General features: G+C 43.0%; 1 protein-coding gene across 3 annotated transcripts in view; it reads right to left on the bottom strand.

Annotated features, from left to right (window-relative positions):
- The window catches only part of HERC6 (HECT and RLD domain containing E3 ubiquitin protein ligase family member 6), a 63823-nt gene extending 49268 nt beyond the window's left edge, over window positions 1-14555 (bottom strand). The window contains exons 1-5 of one of the 3 annotated variants that reach the window (XM_008963658.5): window positions 14175-14555; window positions 10563-10722; window positions 8380-8456; window positions 3077-3304; window positions 396-490 (exon numbers count right to left, since the gene is read on the bottom strand). In XM_008963658.5, the coding sequence (XP_008961906.1) occupies window positions 396-490; window positions 3077-3304; window positions 8380-8456; window positions 10563-10722; window positions 14175-14373 (759 nt within the window). In that variant the 5' untranslated portion in view covers window positions 14374-14555. The remainder of the gene's footprint in view (window positions 1-395; window positions 491-3076; window positions 3305-8379; window positions 8457-10562; window positions 10723-14174) is intronic. The other 2 variants (XM_008963657.5, XM_055111619.2) reach the window with 2 other exon arrangements.
- Between the last annotated feature and the right edge of the window lie 462 nt (window positions 14556-15017).

The raw sequence follows: 15017 nt of genomic DNA, 5'->3' as shown, positions 1-15017 counted from the left end.
TCAATGCCATGATATTAGGAGATGGGGCCTTTGATAAATGATTAGGTCATGAAGGCAGAACCCTCATCAATGGGATTAGTGCCCTCACAAAAGAGGCCCAGGAAGGACCCCTCACTCCCTTCACTATGTGAGGACACAGTGAAAATATGGTATCTGTGAATGAGAAGTTTGGCCCTCATCAGATATCAAATCTGCTGGCACCTTGATTTTGGACTTCCCAGCCTCCAGAACTATGGGAAATAGATCTCTATTGTTCATAAGCCACTCTTTTTATGGTATTTTGTTATAGTGGCCCAAATGGGCTAATGTCTCTGTCTTTCAACAATAATTAGTACATATGTATCTTGTTACCATTTCTCTGGAACTCAAAAAAATAGCAACACGTTTTGGATTACCTGGGTAAGCACCGCAGTGTGCGCATCACCACAGCTGATATAAACCACACCTAGATTCTTCAGTGCACCGACTGAGAGAGGTTTGTTGCTTTGCACTGTTGAAAGAAAGCAGAATCTCTAGAGTATAAGAAACAGACTCAGATGTCATGACTATTTACATTTTAATATCTTTTTATATTTTTTGTGTAAGAGATATATTTTATTATTCTTATAATTCACTAACATAGTTTTCAGATTTCATGAGTATTTATATTTTTAGTATCTTTTTATATTTTTTATGTAAGGGGTATCTTTTATATCTTTTCTTATTTTTATAATTTATTAACATAATTTTAAAAGTAAACAATCCGAAGTATAAGACAGAGGAAAAACCCTACCTTGGGAAAGAAAAAAAGAAGTGCTCCTTTAACATTTGTTTCTGGAAGCTATCTAATCTTCTGGAATGCCCGAGGCTATTGACCTAGAAAGCTAAGCTTCAAGACCCTCATGCCTGATACTACTGCCATCTGTTGTATTCATTTGTCAACCTAAAATAACAGCAGAGAGGCTCTCAAAGAACAAGTTTATTTGGGAATGAATGATGGGATTACAATCCAGGATATGCATGCCATAGCAGGCCATGGGCATATCTGGGGAGGTTGAGGCAAGGGGGAACTTCTAAAGGCAAAAAGGAGAAGTACACGTAGGTTATTTTGAAACAGAAGTTCATTGGTTACAAGGAATTATTGCAGGCAGTGACATGTGTACTGGCCATTGCTAGAAGAGCATCTTCATATAAGCAACCTGACTGCAAGGCTGCCATTTAGTAAGGTTACTTGCAAGGCTGCAGTTAGGAAACACTGCTACTGGAAAGACGTCCTCATAGAGGTGGCCTTAACTGCAAGGTTGTGGTTTTGGTAGAGTCCTCTGGGGTGGTTATTATCAGGCGGCTCTGTGTGAGGATCCTCCCTTCATGCCCCCAGGCCACCCAACTCCATTTTATTAGGGTTTGAAATAAGTGACTCCATATTGATTCTGACAATTTTCACATATTTCTGTCACACGATAGATGCTCTGCAAATGTATTATAAAAATTGAGATGATAAGAAAAACTGGTCAGGCATGGTGTCTCACACCTGTAATCCCAGTGCTTTGGGAGGTTGAGGCGGGTGGATCACTTGAGCGCAGGAGTTCAAAACCAGCCTGGGCAACATGGTGAAACCCCAAGGCTATTGACCTAGAAAGCTAAGCTTCAAGACCCTCATGCCTGATACTACAAAAAATACAAAAAATTAGCTGGGTGTGGTGGTGTGTGCCTGTGAGCCCAGCTACTCGGGAGCTGAGATTCCAGTGAACTGAGATCACACCACTGCACTCCAGCCTGGGCAACAGAGTGAGACCCTGTCTGAAGAAAAGAAAAGAAAAAAGAAAGAAGAGAAGGGAAGAGGAGAGAAGGGAAGACAGGGGAGGAGAGGGGAAGGGAGGGGAGAGGGGGAACGGAAGGGGAGAAGGGGAGGGAGGAGTGGAGGGGAGAAGGGGAGGGGAGGAAGGGGGAGGGGAGGGAGAGAAGGGGAGGGGAGGGAGAAGGGGAGGGGAGGGAAGGGAAAGGGAGGGGAAAGGAGTGGGGAGGGGAGGGAAAGGGAAAGGAAAAGGAAAGGAAAGGAAAGAAAAACTTAGCTAATGCTGAAATGGTGAAATGAAACAAGGTATAAGTGCTCAGCATGGGACTGGCACAGGTTAGGTGTTAACTGTATGTTAGCTGACTGTAAGGAATTGAATAGAGGAGGATGGAGTTTGTGGGGAGTACATCTTGACGAGTTTTGTGTTCAGAGGAACTGGTTGTTTAGAGAAGTTTTCTTTTGCCTAGAGGAACTGGTTGTTTGACCTAATGTTAGCAGTCTCCCAGTCCAGCAGTTTCTAAACTTTGCTGCAAATTGGAATCACCTGTGAGGTCTCTAATGCCGACGGATGCTTCTGGGTTTCACCCCCAGACATTCTGATTTAATAGGTATGGGGTCTGACCTGGGCATCGGAATTTTTAAAGGATCCTACAGTAGGCAGAATAATGGCCTCCCAAAGAATAATGGTCTCCCACTTCCTAATCCTGGAGCCTGTAAATATGTTAAGTTACATGGCAGAGTGAAGTTACGGAAACCGATGGAACTAAAGTTGTTAATCAGTTGACCTTAAAACAAGGGAGATGCGCCTGGATTATCCAGGTGAGCACACTGTAATCAAGGGTCTTTTAACTGAGGAAGAGGGAGGCAGAAGAGTCTATGTGAAAGTAACGTGACTTGAGAAAGACTTGATCAGCCACTGCTAGCTTTGAAGAAGAAAGAGGTCTATGAGTCAATTAATGCAGGTGGCCTTTAGAAGCTGGGGAAGGCACGAAAATGGATTCTCCCTCAGAGCCTGTAGGGAAGAAGGTAACCTGCTAACACCTTGACTTTAGCACAGTGAGACGTGTGTCAGAATCCTGACCTCCAGAACTACATGATAGTACATTTATGTTGTTTCAAGCTGCTAGGTTTGAGATGATTTGTTACCGCTGCAACAAGAAACTAATATACCTCCCTAGGCTATTCGAATGTGTCACAAGTTTGGGAACCACTGTTTTAAGCGTTAAGACTGCCCTTTGCCAAGTTGGTCTTCCACCTGGAAAGAAAGAATGATTTACTGCACAAACAAGACTATCTCCTTACCTGGGACATTACGCCCACTGAGGGCCAGCTGCCCGGAACTGTTACTTCCCCAGCCAAACGAAGTCCCACAGAGAGACAGGGCAAAGCTGTGAGCCCCTCCGGCAGCCACCTGAGCCAGTGGGATCCCCTCCAGGGACCTCACCCTCTGCGGGCTGGCTTGGGAGGGGAACTCCTTCCCCAAGCCCAGCTGCCCATGGCTGTTCTTTCCCCATGAAAACACTTGGCTATCTACAAAAACAAAGACGAGAAATTAAGAACTGTACACATATTAGAATACCAAATTCAAATAGAAACTACTAATTCTACAAATCTTTTTTGTGGCTTTAATGAGGTATAATTGACAAATAAAAATTTCATCTATTTAAGGTATACAATATGATGAGCTGAAATACATATACATTGTTAAATGATTGTCGCAATCAGCTAATTAACATATCCATCACCTCACATAGTTACCTTTGTGTGTGTGTGTGTGTGTGTGTGGTGAGAATACTTAAGATCTACCCTCTTAGCAAACTTCAAGTATACAATGCACTATTATTAACTATATAGTCACACGGCTGTACATTAAAAACTTACTCACCTTATAACTGAAAGTTTATACCCTCTGACCCACATCTTCTGATTTCCCCCAAACCCCCAGCCCCTGGCAACTACCTTTCTACTCTCTGTTTTTATTGAGTTTGACTTTCTTTTTTTTTTTTTTTTTTTTGATACAGAGTTTCATTCTCTCATCCAGACTGGAGTGCAGTGGTGCGATCTTGGCTCACTGCAAACTCCACCTCCTGGTTTCAAGCGATTCTCCTGCCTCAGGCTCCTGAGTAGCTGGGATTACAAATGCGTGCCACCACGCCCGGCTAATTTTTGGCTTTTTTAGTAGAGATGGGGTTTCACCATGTTGGCCAGGTTGATGTCGAACTCCTGACCTCAGGTGATCCACCCGCCTCGGCCTCCCAAAGTGCTGGGATTACAGGCATGAGCTACCGTGCCTGGCTGAGTTTGACTTTCTTAGATACCACATCTAAGTGAGACCATGAGGTATTTGTCTTTCTGTGTCTGGCTTATTTCACTTAGCATGATGTCCTCCAAGTTGCAAATGGTAGGATTTCCTTCTATTTCTATTCTACTTCTATTTAATTTTACAAATCTTTAAAAGGTAAAACAGAGATAAAGAAAAAAATGAGATTAAAGTATCCCAACTAAAGGCAAGCGGGGCGGTCCAGGTCACCTTCAAAAGTCCCTTCAAACAATGTCCACTCTTCTCCCTCCGGTTAAGGGCAACTGTGTTCTTTCAGCTGCTCAGGCCAAAAATCTTACAGTTATCCTTAACTCTTCTCTTTTACACCCTTTGACCCAGCAAATTCAAAACTTCTACCCTCAAAATCTATCCAGAATCCAACCATTTCTCAGCTCTCCACTGCTACCACCTTAGCCAAGTCACCAACATTTCTCTCCTAAAAAATGACAATAGCACCTCACTGATCTCCCTGAGGCAACCTTTGCCCCCATCAGTTTGTTCTCCAAAGAGTAGCCAGAGTGATCCTTTTAAAAATCTAAGTCCAATTGAATACTTCAGGGGCTTGCTGTCTCACTCAATGACGGACCAACTCCCATCACAGACCCCACATCACCAGTCTGGCCCACCCCCACTTCCCGGACTTCATCTCCCCCTGCTCACTCCTCTCAAGACCCTTTGCTATTCCTGGAGTACACTTCTGAGCATGCCCCAACCCCATGGCCTTTGTGTCTGGGTAATTCTTTCATGGTTAGCATCCTATCTCTCCCTCCCTTTTCATTTGGTTTCTGCTCATATGTCACCTTTTGAGAGATATCTTCCCTGACCGCCTCATAAACTAGAAAGACTCCTTTCCTCCACCCAGGTACTCACTCTCTGTCCCCTTACTCTTGAAGGGGTACCAAACCAATATATCTCATCCCACTTCTTTAACATATTTCAAGATGGCTATTCAGTAGGGCTGGAAGTGCAAGCATAGCTAAAAAGCTGTCTTTTGTGTGGGAGATTTGCACCTGTACAGAAAATCTGCATTGATGCAGGCAGGCTTTCTCTGAGGCCCTCCCGTGTCTGATCTAGGAAAGATTAACTGAGAGTCCCACACCTCTAAAGGTCTGGAAGAAACATTCACCATCGATTCTCTTTGAGGGCTGCTACCTGTAAGCCTTCATCTACACAACAGGACCTCCTCTGCCTCAAGATGGTATATAAGCTTCTCTACCCCATTGGAGCATTGGGGTAATTGCTCTATGGTTCTCCCCTATGCATATTAATAAATTAATATGTCTTTTCTCCTATTAATCTTTTTTTTTTTTTTTTTGAGACGAGTCTCACTCTGTCACCCAGGCTTGAGTGCAATGGCACAATCCCAGCTCACTGCAACCTCTGCCTCCCAGGATCAAGTGATTCTCCTGCCTCAGTCTCCCAAGTAGCTAGGATTGCAGGTACCTGACACCATGCCCGGTTAATTTTTGTATTTTTAGTAGAGACGGGGTTTCGTCATGTTGGCCAGACTGGTCTTGAACTGCTGACCTCAGGTGATCCACCCACCTCGGCTTCCTAAAGTCCTGGGATTACAGGCATGAGCCACCGTGCCCAGCCTATATTTTTAGTAGAGACAGGGTTTCACCATGTTGGCTAGGCTGGTCTCGAACTCCTGGCCTCAAGTGATCCCCTTCCAGAGTGCTGGGATTACAGGCGTGAGCCACCGCACCCAGCCAGAAAAAAAAAATCTAATCTAAGCTTATCTAATGCCTAAGTCTATACCCAGTGAAATGCTAACATATCTCAGAGATTTTTAAATAAGTTATTACATCTTTTATTTTTTAACTCTTCTAAAGTTAATTTCTAACACTAAAAATAATTTTGAGGGCAAAATGCAAAACGTTAAACTCTCACGAAGGTCTGTGAGAACTCACCTTTCACCATAGCAAATGCATTGAATGCCTGGGCTCTGCCCAGCCTTTACAGTCCAGACCAATGCAAAGGCAAGTCAGTGCCCCAAGGAAAGAATTCACACCATGTCCATAATTAAGAAGGAGCGTGAGAAAGGAAAAGATGCTCCTATTTATGGTGCCTCTCCTATATGCTAAGGACTGTACAAGGTATACAGGGTATCTTCTCTCACTCAATCTTCTAAATAACCTTCAATTTAGGTATCAATATTCCTACAGATGAGAAAATTGAGACTCAGCCAAGTTAAATAACTTGCCCACGATCAAACAGCTAGAAATGACAGGTAGAAGGAATCACACAATGGCCACGGGATATGCCCTGGACTTGTAGTCAGTGCAGCGTAGTAGTTAAGCACTTAGGGTTGAGACCTAAACACTATAGGTTCAAATCCTGACTATTCTGTTTCTTAGTGTGTAACTTTGGGTAAATAATTTAAAATCCCTGAACTCAATTTTTTCCATCTCTGAAATGAGGATATAAATCATACCCTGCTCCTGTTTTTGTTTGTTTTTCTTTTTTAGAAACAGTCTTACTCTGTCACCCAGCCTGGAATGCAGTGGCACAATCATAGCTCACTGCAGCTTCAAACTCCTGAGCTCGAGCACTCCTCCCACTTCAGCCCCCTGATTAGTTGGAACTACAGGTGCATACCACCATGCCCAGCTAATTTTTCAAATTTTTGTAGAGACAGGATCTCACTATGTTGGCCAGGCTGGTCTCAAACTCCTGGCCTCAAGTGATCCTCCTGCTTCAGCCTCCCTAAGTGCTGGAAATACAGGTGTGAGCCACTATGCCCGGCCCAGTTCATGTGTTTGTAAGGTAATTATGTGAAAAAACACACATAAAACATTTAACATGGCAGCTGGCACATAGAAGCTGACCAATAAATGTTAGCTGTCCATAGACCATGGCACAGTTGCAATGACACATAAGACATTACCTGAGGAACATACAAATGTTATAGTCCTTTGAAGGGGGTCAGGATATGCCACACCAAAATATGCTACTTTGGCATAAGGATTGTTTTGAGTTGAAGGCAATTGAGAGTTAAGAGATGCAGGAAGAGGTTTCTGCCCCTCTCTTACCTGCCTAAAAGCAAAGCATAAGTTTCCCTTTGTGGAGTTATCTCCACTCTACCGTACCAGGGAGAGAAGAGTAACTTTTATCACTGAAGACAATGAAGCAGCACTGAGATGAATCTGCAGAAACGAATCTTACTAAAATATCCCGTATCTTCCATTGGTTTCCCTATATATTTCCTAGTCACTTTCCCACAATTTATTATCCCTTGAAGCCCAAACTCCCTTTTTTTGTTAAAACAGTATGTAAGTTCCTGAGTCTAACCACTACTTTTAGTTTCACTTATTTTCTGTGAACTCTTGTGCACAAAAATATTAATAAAAATTGGGGACCGGGCACAGTGGCTCACGCCTGTAATCCTAGCACTTTGGGAGACCGAGGCAGGTGGACCACTTGAGGTCAGGAGTTCGAGACCAGCCTGGCCAACATAGTGAAACCTCGTCTGTACTAAAAATACAAAAATTAGCCGGGCATGGTGGCGCACACCTGTGATCCCAGCTACTTGGGAGGCTGAGGCAGGAGAATCGCTTGAACCCAGGAGGTGGAGGTTGCAGTGAGCTGAGATCGTGCCACCACACTCCAGCCTGGGTGACAGAACAAGACTCCATCTCAAAAAAGAAAAAAAAAAAAAGAAAAGAAAAAAAGATAAATTGGATGCCTTTTCTCTTTTAATCTGTCTTCGGTTAATTTAATTTGCAGGTTCCCAAAGACTATGCATAAGAGGGTAGAGGAAAAATTTTTCCTCCTTCAGACTCTCCATTGAGAAATTTGGATTGAGGGTGGACAAAGGAGGGTGGAGGTTGGTAGAAAAAGTGTAGATGTACAGTTGTTATGTGTCAATAAAGATAAATAAGTAACAATTTTTAAAAAGAAAAATATAGAGTCATGATTTTGACACCTTGACTTCTCTTTCTTTGATCTAAGTGAAATAGACAAATAAGTCTGCCAGTGTGGACAGGCCATTCAGCATAAAGAGCAAAGGGCTGGAAATAAAGCCACTACTAAGCTCTGAGAGAGTTGGTCAGTTAGGTCAAATAACCAGAGACAGCCCCTTATGGCACTATGAATTAGGCACTGTTTAGAGTATAATTAGGACCAAGAAATTTGAGAAAAAAATAGGAAAACAATATATCTTATGAAACCTGGAGAATGAAAAACTTCTAAATGAACCCCAGTGCATTAAAAATCAGCAGCTGTAATTCCTATTCAAAAAATTACTTCCTACTCACACTCAGATCCAAAAAGTGTTTCTTACCTTTTGATAATGCCAGGGAGTGGTAGTGTCCACAGGAAACTTGTATTATTTTTATACCATTCAGAGTCGTTATTTTCCTATAATACAAATAATACAAAATTGATTAATCCTTATTTAGAGCGAGTTGTCCGGTGGACTACAGATATTTAAAAGTATCTCAAGTAATACATCTGGTCCAGGAAAACCATTTTATTTTCTTGTATTTCTATAGTACCTTTATTCCAAAGCCCTCAAACTGTTTTTAACATGACATCAACATGTACAAAGGTATAGGACAGAATCCAAAACAGTATATAATGCAAAAGCCATTGTTATTGGACTTTAATGCAATATCTAATATACTAATTTTATTCTACACTTAATAGCCTAAAAGAAAAATAAATTTTTTCTACATATATAGTATAGGGCCTTAGAATTTATAGAACACCAACATCTTCATCATCTAATTTAAGCCCTAATTTAATGAAGAAATCATTAGGTTAAATCATACAAAATTGCCATTTTTGTGGATCAAAACCAGGTAACTATCAGCGCAATTTCCTTTTTTTTTCACAGACGGAGTCTTGCTCTGTCACCCAGGCTGGAGGGCAGTGGTGCGATCTTGGCTCACTATAACCTCCTCCTCCCGGGTTCAAGTAATTCTACTGCCTCAGCCTCCCAAGTAGCTGGGATTACAGGCATGCACCACAACGTCCGGCTATTTTTTTTGTATTTTTAGTATAGACGAGGTTTCACCATGTTGGCCAGGCTGGTCTCGAAATCCTGATCTCAGGTGATCCGCCCACCTCGGCCTGCCAAAGTGCTGGGATTACAGGTGTGAGCCACTGCACCTGGCCACTATGAGCAATTTCATAAGGTGAATCTAATGGAACTCAAAGAGGTCAAATAGTTATGATGCTGTAGAACCAGACTCAAATTCTGCTCTTTTCATTCCAAGTTCAATGCTCATTTCCCCAAGCCACATTGATCTCTTCTAGAATTTAATGACCAGAAGAGGTAACAAGAGGTCATTTACTAATATTAAAAAGCATGCGTTTGAAAATCCCCTAAGTATGTAATTCATAAACACATAATCCAGAGCCAACTACTTGTCATATCTGTCCTGGGAAGTTGTTTGTGAGGAAATGTGATATTTCCCTCCACTTCACTAAGTAAAATGTTAGGGCCCAGTGGTTTATGACAAGCCAAAAGGTTGTGTTGAGAAAAAAACTTCTCTTTCACCTTTGGTCCAATATTTGGGGGCTTGCAAATTAACTGACAATAGATTAACAAGAGAAAAGACAAAGGTTATTTACAAGCGTGCTCACCATTGCAGAATATCCCAAAGTAAAGTTTTATATATGTCACCTTAATAAAAGGCGGGGTTTTGGGACTTCAGTGGGAAAGTATAGAAGGTTCTATTGGGCTTTTTGATGGTAATAGTAATGGGTGGTCTATCTTAATGACAACTGAATTCCCAGAAAACTCTCACTCAAGGAAGTTACTGGGAACTGCATTTTCAGGAGGCTCTGTTTTAGTGTGAGAAAGGAAGTTCAGGTAAGATTTATATCTGTATCTTTTGCAGCTCAAATGTTTCTACTTTACAGTGGTCTTTATACCCACTCTGGAGGTCTAAGTTGGCCCCCACAGTTATATTCCAAGAGATAAGATTAAGATCAAAGGGTCACATCTCATTTCACTCTGCTCTAATTAAATAATAATTGGTGTTGTAGGTTTTTTCCTCCCTTCTTCCCTCACTACACTGTAGTCCTTCAGGTTAGGAACTGTGTTTGTCATAGACAGTTTTTTTTTTTTTTTTTTGAGACTGAGTCTCCCTCTGTTGCCCAGGCTGGAGTGCAGTGGCGCTGTCCCAGCACCACTGCAACCTCTGCCTCCCAGGTTCAAGCGATTCTCCCACTTCAGCCTCCTGAGTAGTTGGGATTGCAGGTGCCTGACACCATGCCCGGCTAATTTTCTTGTGTCTTTTTTGTAGAGAGGGGCTTTCGCCATGTTGACCAGGCTGGTCTCAAATTCCTGACCTCAAGTGATCTGCCCACCTTAGCCTTCCAAAGTGTTGGGATTACAGACATGAACCACTGCAGCTGGCCTGTCATAGTCATCTTTGTATCCTGGCATCTTGCACAGTGCCTGGCACATGGTACTATATATATTCAATAAATGAAGGAGTGGGTTGAAATACTTACTTAGGTGTGAAACTTATTTCCTTGAATTCTCCAATCCCCAGCTGCCCTTCAGAACCAGCTCCCCATGCGAAGACCCTTCCTTTGTGGCACACAGCCAGGGAGTGCTCCTTCCCGCAGCTCACGAGATCAACAATTAGGGTTTCCAATGCCTGAATTGGTTCTTTGGGAAACAAAACAAAACACCCCCCAACCACCACTGCAGATTATTAATTTAACACAAGTTTAAGACAGCACTTTTCTTCAAAAAGAAGGATCATCCAGATTTCTTGTCTCCTCCAATGGTCTTTTGAATCAAGACCTTAAGTCCATTCTAAATGTCTGAAGGAAGTAAATTCAATGTATGTTACCCTGTCTTTATAGGATACAGCTCTGTTAAAATAATCAACAGGGAGACTATCAGGTTGAGATGGCTCCAGCACCTTGGGTTCCTACCTAAGCAAACCAAAACCCAACTCAGAGTGATTGATCATAGCCTAGGAAAATGAAACTTAAGGTTAACCAATCAGAAACCACCAACTAACATCTAACTAGAGACTTTACCAACCAGAAACTGCTGACTACTTCAAACAAGGGACTTTCCACTTTAACCAATCAAGTATTTTCTTTGTCTTGCTTCCTGGAACACGTTATCAAAGGTTCCCCCTGGCATCTCCTTGCACCTCCCTTAGTGGAGCCCAACTGCTTGAGGTCTGGTGCTGCTCAATTCATGAACTGCTGAGTGTTCAAATTGACTCTTAAAAACATTCAATTACCCAAGTCTATCTTTTAATGGCTGTTATTTAAAGGAGTAGGCATCACGGAGGGGGTAACTTCTAGGGACTATGACACATGACCAAATGTTTCTCTAGCAAAACCTAGCAAAATAAAGGGACCCAGAAAAAAGTTGGGATCTCCTCCATTTTGCTATTCTGTCTTCCCACCCTAAACACTGAAAGCAGTGAATCCCTTGCTCGGAAGGAAATTGGAAGGGAGCCTACCTCATGAGTGTGAGAGGCAGGTGCTGGATCCTCTTACAATGAAAAGTGAAAAATATGCCCCTATGGAGGCCCTAAATATGCCCACAAATGAAAACCGGATCACATTTCCCTACAAGCCAATCTAAACTGCTTTCCCAAGGTGTCTGTCTCTGAATTATTAGAGGTTTGGAGTTGAGAACATCATACCAGTAAAGTTTATGCAACATTTAAGATTTTGTTTTTCCTTTTATCTTTGTAATCTTGTCTTTTTCAACTATTTACTGTCAATTTATGCAAGGTTAAAATTTCCCAAAGATTCATGCACTCACAAAGATAGAAATTGGTACCATTTTTCTGGAGAACAATTTGGCGTTAAGTATCATGTTGCCCTTCATTTCCAAATGAAGGTGATAAGACCTGAAGACATGCTACTTTAAGAATTTGAGCTGAAGGCAATTGAGAATCCACAGATGCAGGAAGAGTTCTCTGCTCTCTTCTTATCTACCTAAAAGTAGGTCATAAATATCCTTTTGTGAGAAGCTCCCATCTCCGGCACCAAGAAGAGAAGGTTCGGCCAGGCACAGTGGCTCATACCTGTAATCCCAGCACTTTGGGAGGCCGAGGCGGGTGGATCACGAGGTCAGGAGTTTGAGACCAGCCTGACCAACATGGTGAAACCCCGTCTCTACTAAAAATATAAAAATTAGCTGGGCATGGTGGTGGGCGCCTGTAATCCCTGCTACTTGGGAGGCTGAGGCAGAAGAACCGTTTGAACCGGGGAGGCGGAGGTTGCAGTGAGCCGAGATAGTGCCATTGCACTACAGCCTGGCGACAGGGCAAAACCCCATCTCAAAAAAAAAAAAAAAAAAAAGAGAAGAGTCACCTAAGATGAAGACTTGGCACTGAGGTGAGCCTGCATAAACAAGTCTAATTAAAATAACCCTTATCTTCCATTAGATTTTCCCATATATTTTCTAGTCACTTTCCCTGAGTTCATCATCCTTTAAAGTCCAAACCCCCTTTTCTTTGTTAAACATGGTACACAAGCTCCTAAGTCGAAGCACTTGAGTTTCACTTCTATTCTGTAAATTCCCACGCATGTAAATTCCCCTATATGTAAAAGATTAATAAAATTGTATGCTTTTTCTCCTGTCAATCTGTCTTTTGTCAGTTAAGTTTGCAGGACCCAGCCGCTGAACCTAAGAGGGTAGAGGAAAATTTTTCCTCCTCCACACACCTTTTGAAACTATTCTCAGCAGGTCATCAGAAATGTAGTCAAATATTTGCTTAAGAGAATATCAATCAGTATTATTTATAAAAGCCCCTAGTGGGAAACAATCTTATTTCCACAAAAAGAGAATAATTATGGTACTCTCAGAGTTTAGAATGTGATGCAGCAATTTAAAACATATTTTCAAAACATACACAATAAAAGGGTAATATGTTCATAAGATTATGCTTGATGAAAACACAATGTACAGAGTTGCATAAATACTGCATATACAAATCTATAATGACATGATTTTTATAAAGATTAAATATGTACATAGAAAAAAGTAGACAAGGAGAAAATGCATCACAATGTTAGTAGTTATCTTTGGGTGTTGGAGCTACGGTGATTGCTTTCTCGTGTTTCTACAATAATCCATAACGATTATTGTATTATCTCACATATATAATATATATATTTATTATTATTATGTTTTTTGAGACGGAGTCTTGCTCTGTTGCCAGGCTGGAGTGCAGTGGCGCGATTTCGGCTCACTGCAACCTCTGCTTCCCGGGTTCAAGCAATTCCCCTGCCTCAGCCTCCCAAGTAGCTGGGACTACAGGCGCCCGCCACCACGCCCAGTTAATTTTTTGTATTTTAGTAGAGACGGGGTTTCATCATATTGGCCAGGATGGTCTCGATTTCCTGACCTCGTGATCCGCCCGCCTCGGCCTCCCAAAGTGCTGGGATCACAGGCGTGAGTCACCGCGCCCGGCCTATTTTTTATATATATATATATATTTTTTAATATTTTATATATATTATATATTATATATTTTATATATTATATATAATATATAATATATATTATATAGTTTATATTTTATATATTATATATATAATATATGTACATTATATATTATATATATAATATATATATATATTTTTAATGCCCCAGTGTATTTCTAAGGGAGATACAGGTGTCCGACCCACAAACCACGTTTGTAAGGTCAGGCTGCCTTCTCCAGGTAGAACCGCGCAGGCGAGGATTTATCTGCAAGGCAAGCCGGAGGGACCACATCTCTTTCCAGAGCAGCGCTGACCAGGTTAGTTTCGGCTCTCAGTTTCGCTTTGAACTTGAATTGGAAACCGAAACAAATCCGAGGGGCGTCGGGAAAACGAAACTGAGGAAGTTGCTCTTCGGTAGCACAGGGCACCATTTTCCCGGTTCCTGTGGCTCTTCGGGCCCCGAGGAATCCGAGGCTCCCAGCACCCCTCCCTGCCTGGCCCGCGGCGCCCAGCATCTGAGCCGCTCCCTGCACCTGGACCCCCGCGCCCATCACCCGGGTCCCAGCTCTCCGCACCCGGTTCCCTGCGCCCGGTACCCAAGCCCCCGCGCCCATGTACTGGGGTCCTCACACCCTGCACCTGGGGCCCCGCGCTCACCTGGCAGCTCCCCGCGCTGCGCGCCCCTGCGGCCCAGCTGACCCCTGCTGTTGTCTCCGCACGAGAGGACCCTGTGGTTGGTCAGCAGCAGCAGAGAGTGGCGCTCCCCGCTGGCCGCCTGCAGTAGCTCAGCCCCGGGGCTGCCCGCCGTCCTCCGGCGCTGCAGCTCCCTGGAGTCGGTGCCCCAACAGAAGTACATCCCGCTTCTGCGCCCTGTCGTCTACTCCGGATTCCGTCGGTCCCGCTGCGACAGGCTCCCGAACGCTGGTGACTGGGTGCGCGATGATTTCCTGAATATCAAGAGACTCACCCTGTCTTCAACCCGCCCCAGGGGCGCAGCCCTGGCCCCATGTCAACTCTCGCTGCCTGAACTTCAAGTGCTGAAGAGCAGAGAGGGCGTCCCCGGGAATAAAACTAAGTTTACATCCTAAGCCATTTGTGAGTCATGAATGCCACTTTGTGCAAGTTACCTAATGATTCCGTGCTTCAGCTATCATATCTACGAAATATGGACAGCAATTCAGCAAATCTAATATGTCGGGATAATTTAATAGACACATAAAGTGTTAGAATAATACCTAGAGTGGTTAATAAAGCATCTGAGTGCCCACCTCCTTCCAGACCTTTTTTGGCACTGAAAATATGTTTGTTTTTTGTTTGTTTGTTTGTTTGTTTGAGACGGAGTGTCACTCTGTTGCCCAGGCTGGAGTGCAGTGGCACCATCTCGGCTCACTGCAACCTCCACCTCACGGGTTCAAGCCGATTCTCTTGCCTCGGCCTCCCGAGTAGGTGGGATTACAGGCATGCGCCACGACGCCCGACTTCATTTTTGTATTTTTGGTA

The sequence above is a fragment of the Pan paniscus genome, chromosome 3 (genome assembly GCF_029289425.2).
Source record: "Pan paniscus chromosome 3, NHGRI_mPanPan1-v2.0_pri, whole genome shotgun sequence".
Lineage (NCBI taxonomy): Eukaryota > Metazoa > Chordata > Mammalia > Primates > Hominidae > Pan > Pan paniscus.
This window is presented reverse-complemented; position numbering and strand designations above follow the sequence as displayed.